The sequence below is a fragment of the Pseudophryne corroboree genome, chromosome 1, assembly GCF_028390025.1.
Source record: "Pseudophryne corroboree isolate aPseCor3 chromosome 1, aPseCor3.hap2, whole genome shotgun sequence".
NCBI classification, from domain to species: Eukaryota; Metazoa; Chordata; class Amphibia; order Anura; family Myobatrachidae; genus Pseudophryne; species Pseudophryne corroboree.
This window is the reverse complement of record NC_086444.1, coordinates 1,222,343,168-1,222,351,840: the sequence shown is the minus strand read 5'-3', so window position 1 is coordinate 1,222,351,840 and position 8,673 is coordinate 1,222,343,168. Positions and strand designations below refer to the sequence as shown.

The 8,673-nt window shown below is 43.4% G+C and overlaps 1 protein-coding gene across 4 annotated transcripts in view; it reads right to left on the bottom strand.

Moving 5' to 3' along the window:
* Positions 1-352: 352 nt before the first annotated feature.
* LOC135026081 (proteinase-activated receptor 1-like) overlaps positions 353-8,673 on the bottom strand; it is a 61,038-nt gene continuing 52,717 nt past the window's right edge. For all 4 annotated transcript variants that reach the window (XM_063953607.1, XM_063953615.1, XM_063953623.1 and 1 more), the window contains 2 exons: positions 4,018-4,116; positions 353-1,547 (listed from right to left, as the gene is read on the bottom strand). In XM_063953607.1, the coding sequence (XP_063809677.1) occupies positions 475-1,547; positions 4,018-4,116 (1,172 nt within the window). In that variant the 3' untranslated portion in view covers positions 353-474. The remainder of the gene's footprint in view (positions 1,548-4,017; positions 4,117-8,673) is intronic.

Here is an 8,673-nt window from a genome sequence, read left to right as displayed (position 1 = left end):
AGCAGTCAGAGGTGAGTAGATGACAGCAACAAAGAATTCAGCAGGTAAGTGCACCCATGTGTGTCCTGCACTAACACAAAAGGAGACACAATTAGTAAAATAAGCAGCCCAGAAATGGGCGCTCTCCCCTAACAAGACGCTGGGCAGGACAGATACTTACAGCCTTGCAGGAGAGGTGAGCTTACAACAATTGCCACCAGAGATTAGGAACCCGAATCAACACCTGATTGGTCAGTTGGGCAGGTGATGCATCATAATGAGCAGGTAAACACTTCAGGGTACTCTCTTTTGACATCCATCTCTACCACCCCTTTTGCCTTGTGGTGATCAGAAGATAAAGGCTTCTTCTCTTTTCAAGCATTTATTATAATGTATGGACAGGGTACAAGGGATGGCACCCACCAGTCTACTATTGGGGACAGCGGTAATGTAACGTACATGTGAAAGCAATAAGCCGCCATTATCATTATGCAGTTATGCTAGCAGAGCCCGTTCAGCAGGTTGTTTGGTGTGAACATTCCTCTGATATTTCTTTGATGGTACTTCCCCACCTCTATTACAAGTCAGCAAGCTGTACATGTATCTCTGACACTGGGAGGATGCATAGTAATAGATAAGAGGATCAAGGCAACAACTGATGCTGCTAATACAGACAGACAGAATGTAGGCACAATACAGAGATGGATTAGATTTCTTATGAAAATGAAGACACCAAATTAAAAAGATGACATTTGTTGGTCCAAAGCAAAGTACAAACACCAAGAGCACAGTCACTGTCATAAACAAAGCGCGAGATCGCTTAAAGGAGTTTTCAAGTTTGGGGGAGCTTAGGTTATGGATGATTCCAATGTAACAGACAACTGTAATGACTAAAGGCAAGAAGAAGAAAGCAGAGATAAAAATTAGGAAATAGTTTACAAAAAATCTCTGCACATCTTCAATGTCCTGCACATCATAACAAATTGTGGTATCCAAAGCGGCAATGTACTGTGTCTGTTCTCTTATGAGAAGTGGCACAGTGCCGGCTATGGATAACACCCATATACAGACACAGACCAGCCAAGCTCGCCCCGTGGTACGCCAGGAGAGAGACTGCATTGGATACACCACGGCCAGGAACCTGTCCACACTGATGCTGGTCATGAGTAGGATGGAGCAGTACATGTTGCAGTAAAATGCTGTGATGTAGAAGCGACACATTCCATCTCCAATCATCCACTTATTCCCGGAGAATCGATAAGCGATGCTGAAAGGCAGCAGAGTCACAAAGAGCACATCAGCGGCCGCCAGGTTCAGCATGTAGACCACCGCTGGCTTCCTGACCTTCATCTTGAACAGGAACATGATGATGGCCAGAAGATTGAGAGGCAGAGACACAATGAGCACCACGGTGGACACGGATGGAGCAAATACAGTCAGCAACTTGCCAGTGAAAATTATTTTGGCTTCCTCAGTAATTGTTTTTTCTATTATCCGTGAATGGGGAACTTGACTTGATGATAAATTCAGGTCACGGCCATCTTCAGCGCTGTTAGAGGTTTCATTCCCTAAACATTAAAGAGGAAGTGAAAAAAAAAAAAAATCTAAATTTGGAGATTTCTCTTCTGCATGTGAACCTAGATACTGTTTATGTAGAGTATGTATAGAAATATTAGCTTCATTATCAATAAGAACACCCAGTAATAGGAATAAATGTGAAAGTCTAAGACTCATTACATATAGGGAGGAATTCAATTTAAACCACAACACTAATTGTCAGTGCTGGACTTATTCAATTAGCGAGGTTTGTCCCATGTTCAAGTTCTCACAGATTGCACAGAACCTCGCAGCTCATGAAGCTGTGAGGTAAAGTCCATGTAAAAACCAACAAAATCTGGTCATGCACGGGGAACAAAAAAACACTAATTTCACAGTTTATGCTGAATCAGTGGTTTTCCGTGTGTGAATCCCGATTGTTCAGAGCGGGAAAAAAGGCTATTTTATTGAAATAGGAGAGATAAAAACAAAAGTCAATAAAAAATAATTAGAAATTATCTCTCTTTTTGTTTTTATTGACTATTGTTTTTCTCTCTCCTATATGCATCTTATGATGTCATATTGCTGCTATATAATTATGTTTACGAATGACCCCCGGAATGCATCTGACCCGCCAACATTACTATATGAAGAGAAAGCAGCTCTGTGAGATGTATTGTATGACTGGAAATGACGTCATACGGGTTGGAATGCTTTTTGAACCGCATGGAAATAAGCATATAGCGGCCGGAAATGACGTCTTACGAGTTGGAACGCATTTTGAACCGCACGGAAATGAGTATAGAGCGACCGGGCGGAAGTTGATGGGAGATGCGATACCATGTGACCGGAAATGACGGCCGCGGAAGCGCGGCGACTCTCAAACACTGTAATTGTAATTGTGACATCTGAAACTTGTTAGAGGACTTTAGGGGTATATATAGGGGGAAAATTCAGTGCTGCACAATCCGCTTTTGAGAAAGGTTAAAACCGAAACGCGTTAAGCGGGATTGTGCTGTGTATCCTGACAATTCCTTAGATTCCTTATTCACCACCTGGAAGGAAAGCCGTGAGTTTCCGGGACTCTGACTACACATGCTGTAAGAAATATCTCAGCGAACCAGTGAGGTGTCTTTTGGGAAATAGGGGATAACGCCTTGTGATATGCCTTTTTATTTATGTAACATGTGAGTGCATCTGTTTAAATATAAATACCCGTCTGTTTAAGGGCTTGCTGCACTATTTACTTTTTTTCTGTTATATGTTTTCGGGAGTGGTGGGACATTGAACCCTTAAAAGAAGTGGAATTTTGATCTTGTGGAATTGGACAGACTTTTTGATATAAAGAAACTACGATATGCTTAAAACCTTGTTGAGCTTTGTGAGTGTGATGCATTGAAAAAAGAATATACTATCTCTTTATAAATGGACTCTACACTATTGCGTGTTTTTTGTTTTTATGTGTGTACCCTAATTGGTATATGTCATTAGGGACACATATTATACAGGTTGTGGCCTTTTGAAGAATTTAGTCCATATAAGTGGCATGTTAAATCCGGAGAGCGCCAAAGTGGAGTATATTACCTGTGTAAAATTGTGAAAATTCTGTGAAGTAGGTGAAACTTCATTTATACTATCACTGGGCTGACCTCTGGATCTCATTGCGCACCCTATAACCACTTAAAACTATATCTCTCTTGTAGTCTATGGCTTGTGTTAGTGTTGCTGTGATATTGTCTACATTCTATGGTGTTCATATACAGATGTAATCTTCCTCATCCCTGTTGCAATGCGTTCGCACGTGCACACGCATCGCGGCAGCGACTACTTGCACCTGCTTGCATACAGTCGCGGATGTGAATGCTCAGTGTATTCTGAAAGTTTTGTGGGTGAGAATATTTAAACGCTCCCACAAACATGGACACTTATCACAGCAAATGTCTTGTGACTGCGAAAAAACACATCCAGGATGACGGTGGACGTATGTGTAGGTAGGGGTGGCTACTATCTGATGGAGAGGGAGAGGGGTGCTGAGGTAAGTCTTTGTCCCTGATGACAGAACACCTAGCTTCAGCCATGGGTAGTCAGATGCTAACAAATACATCTATTTCAGATACAGGCACAAATCTGTGTGTGCGGGGAAGCAAGTATCATTGGATTCATAGTGGTAATGGGGTTGTAAGAAGGAAACCATATGAGACACAGGGGTCAATGCAGAGCTGAAAGCAAGTCAGCCGCAATTGGGGTGACATTGTGTGCAGAGAAAATAAATGACTTTGTGTAACCACATGCAGAGCTGTAAGTCCTTATGGTATCACTGCCCGCTCCATGTGCATCGTCAGACTACCATCGCCATCAGAGTGCTGTAGGGATTTGTTTCTCCAGGCGCATAACAAAGGCAGATTATTGTCCCCATCACGTAACATTGTGCTTGGGGTATACCCGTATTGGAAATGTATCATTTTCATTAGTGTTGGTGTCTCACAGCTCATGTCAGCTTACCTGTCATTTTATCAAATGTATGTCGTCCCCAGTAATTATGTTCATAATGTTTTATCATTTCAGAAGCGATTAAAACTCTCTCTGGCATATCTCCGTCACCTGTAATACATAAATAATACGTCATATAAACCATCCTGTAATAAGAGAAGACTCAGTGCCCCCTACTGGCTGATTACAGAACCATGTGGCTTTATTCCATGTACTGTGCTGTAAATGAGAGATCACACCCAGGTTATCACAGCACCTCCCGGGCAGGGGAGGCTGTGATGAAGAGGAGGGGGTGGGCCGGAGGCAGGACGAGGGCGGAACAAGGGTGGGACAGGGGTGGAGCAAGGGTGGGGTCACACTGACACCCACTTTAAGCCACCCCCCCGCTCTGTAATGCCGCGATCCCCGGCATTACACTGCAGGGGGCGTGGCTATGATGACGCACTAAGTGGGCGGACGGGCAGGGGGGACCTGCAAATCGGGAGACTTGCCTGCTCTTCCGTGGGGCCAGGAGGGTCACCCGATTTTCGGGAGCCTCCCGGCCATTTCGGGAGAGTAGGCAAGTATGGGGCATGTTGATAGGGGGGACCCCACACTCAGGGGTATATGCAATTAGCGACGAATCGCGGCAAATTTTCGCCCGTTTTTTAATTCGACACAATTTGACCATCCAATTTCGGAAAGTGGTTGCCGAAATTCACCATATTCAATGGAAAACAGATTCGACAGTCCCGCGGGCGAAAAACGGCCGATTAGGCGGATTTTGCCGCAATTTAAAAAATACGGGAAAAACGGGAAAAAAAACGAAAAAAAATTGCGTGGGGTCCCCCCTCCAACGCATAACCAGCCTTGGGCTCTTCGAGCCGGTCCCGGTTCTAAAAATCCGGGGGGAAAATGGACAGGGGATCCCCCGTATTTTTAAAACCAGCACCGGGCTCTGCGCCTGGTGCTGGTACAAAATATACAGGGGACAAAAAGAGTAGGGGTCCCCCGTATTTTTTACACCAGCATCGGGCTCCACTAGCTGGACAGATAATGCCACAGCCGGGGGTCAATTTTATACAGTGCCCTGCGGCCGTGGCATTAAATATACAACCAGTCACCCCTGGCCGAGGTACCCTGGGGGAGTGGGGACCCCTTCAATCAAGGGGTCTCTCCCCCCAGCCACCCAAGGGCCAGGGGTGAAGCTCGAGGCTGTCCCCCCCATCCAAAGGCTGCGGATGGGGGGCTGATAGCCTTGAGAAAATTCAGAGAATATAGTTTTTTCCAGAATAACTACAAGTCCCAGCAAGCCTCCCCCGCAAGCTGGTACTTGGAGAACCACAAGTACCAGCATGCGGGAGAAAAACGGGTCTGCTGGTACCTGTAGTTCTACTGAAAAAAAGATAGCCAAATAAAAACAGGAGACAGACACCGTGAAAGTAAAACTTTATTTCATACGTCGACACACACATACTTACCTATGTGCACACGCCGACATCGGTTCTCTTCTCCAAGTAGAATCCAGGGGTACCTGAAAAGAAAAGATAAATATACTCACCTCATCCAGGGTCCAGAGATAAATCCACATACTTGTCAAAAAAACAAACCGGACACCCGTACCACACGGACTGAAAGGGGTCCCATGTTGACACATGGGACCCCTTTCCCTGAATGCAGGGAGACCCCCCCATGACTGCTGTCACTGAAAGGTCTCTTAAGCCAGGGCACTGTATAAAAGTGACCCCCGGCTGTGGCATTATCTGTCCAGCTAGTGGAGCCCGATGCTGGTGTAAAAAATACGGGGGACCCCTACTCTTTTTGTCCCCCGTATTTTTTGCACCAGCACCAGGCGCAGAGCCCGGTGCTGGTTTTAAAAATACGGGGGATCCCCTGTCCAATTTTTTCCCGGATTTTTAGAACCAGGACCAGCTCGAAGAGCCCGAGGCTGGTTATGCTTTGGAGGGGGGACCCCACGCCATTTTTTTTCGGGATTTTACCAATCCATCTATAAAAAAAATATATATATATATTTTTAAAAATATATAAATAATACTTGTGCCTCCAAAAAAGACAAACCAAGTTCCTAATCCCTTCTAATATAAATAGATATGCTATTACCAAAAAAAAAAAAACACCAAAAAAAAACAGGTTTTACATTTTTTTTATTGGTTTCACCCTCCAAAGTGTGGCGGATTGAAAAAGACGAATTTACTGTCTAAAAGCACTGTTGTCGAATTTCCAAACTTCAATTGAATATACTTTGGTCGAATTGCAGCATTTGTATCATTGCAAAAAAGTCGAATTTGTCAAAAGTCGAATTTCAAAAAGTCGAATTTTTAAAGTCCGTTTTTTTGGAGAAAAGTACTGAATTGCATTGACGATTTTTTTGGGGGGGCGAAAAAGTCCAGTTTTTCGCCAATTTTGGGAATTCGACCGCAATTGCATATACCCCTCAATGTACATAACTCATCAAATTCACCGGTAAAATTCACATACACTATACATGAGCAAAGTATTAACTTCTTAGATGTACAGATATCATTCAGGGATGACAAAATTGACACAGCCCTGTTTACTAAGAGTACCGACAGGAATAACCTCTTACAAGCGTCCAGTCATCACCCTGTCTCTTTACACAAAGGTCTCCCCTACTCACAGATGCTGCGCCTTAAGTGCATTATCAGTGATGAGACACAACTGGAATCAGCATGTGATAACATGATCACAAAGTTTATCCAAAGGGGATACAACCAGTCTGAGCTTATTATTATTAAGAAGAAAGTATTGAAAATTCCTAAAAGTAAAACTTTAATTTCCAACAAAAAAACTGATAATACTGATAAACTAATTTGGGTTAATCAATATAATACTCAAAGTCCAACAATCAGCAAGATCACGAAAAAAATTCTGGCCTATTATCCAAACAAATAAAAAAATAGGCATCCAACCTAGTACACGTATTATGCCCGCTTACCGTAGAGGGAAGAATATACGTGATTTTGTAGTTAAAACCAACATTGAAGGTACCAAAAAGAGTAACATCACCACATTTCTCAAATACTGCTTCAAGTGCCTTGGCTGCACCACATGTAGCCATATGTTGACGGGTGACACTTTCTGTCACCCTTTCACGGGTAAAAAATTTTCAATACGTTATCGAGTAACTTGTACTACACGATATGTAGTTTACCTACTCAGTTGCCCTTGTGGTCTCCACTACGTGGGAAAAACTGCATGTTTAAAGAATGGATGGCCGGGCACCGGGCCTCCATTAGAGCAGCAGTTAATTCAGGCAGAAGTGATAAACCTGTTGCCCGACATTTTCTGCATGCCAAACATTCAGTAGATGCCTTGAGACATCGTATTATTGATTGCATCCCCCCGCTCAAACGAGGGGGTGATCGTGCTCAATTACTACTTAAAGCTGAGGCCAAGTGGATATTTGTACTAGACACATTGTCCCCTCGTGGGTTAAATGAACAGTTGGGCCTATCGGCTTTTGTTTAGCCCATTATTATATACAATCATTCAGGGGCACACAAAGTATATGATGTTTCAGAAACAGCTTCTACTAGTTTGTATCATTTTTCTCCATGTTTCCTAATTGTTGACACACAGTGGCTCTTAGCCAGCTCTCCACGAACACTTATGGGCTCTTTCCACCAGCTACTGTGAAAGTTTACAGTGTAGCTTTTTCTTGTTACTATGTACATAGATACTATCAATACTGCTTTTGAAGAATGAAATTGTTACAAGCATTGCCCTGATTGTGCCATGTAAATCACACTGTCTTATTATTGTTTTGTTTGTTTGCACAGTTTAGTTTTTTCAATTGTGCTCCGGTCCAGGTGTTCCCTGACGCCGAAGCCGGCACCTCGTGATGACGTCATTATTGAACAGAGCGTGATGCGACGGCCGCTGGCGCTACGGACCACCAGACGGAGATAATTGGGTGAGTAGTACCTTTTGTGATTTTACCCTGACGAAAATGCCGCTTTTGACATTGAAACGTTGACACATCAGACTTGCCTGTCTGTATTTATTTCTTACGCTGAGAGTGCCGCCCGTCTCTGCAGCATATATTACTGGACACAGCCATTGGGAGGGCACCGGCACTAGTATTTCTCTATACATACCTTTGGGATTTGAGAGTGCCGTGGACTCTGCATATATATATATATATATATATATATATATATATATATATATATATATCCAGTGTTTGCCCCGGCACTCCTCTGAGTTCACTTGTTGTGGTGCGCTTCCTTGTGGACATGGCAGTCCACCGACATACAGCAAACAATAACAGGTGGCACTCACAGACTTGTAGAATGATGAAAAAACTTCACCCCGTGAAGTGTTTATTGAAACAAACAGGTAACGTTTCGGGGACGAGTCTGTGAGTGCCACCTGTTATTGTGTGCTGTATATATATATATATATATATATATATATATATATTAACGATGAGCGGGTTCGGTTCGTCGAGATCCAAACCACCCCAAACTTCACGTGGTTTACATGGGTCAGAGGCACCCTCGGTTCTTCCCACCTTACTCTTAAAACCCGAACAAGGCAAAACATCATTATCCCACTGTCGGATTCTCACGAGATTCTTATTCCATATAAAGAGCCATTTTCACTTGTACATTGAGCGGAGAGTACGTGGCTACGTTCTCTGCCTGA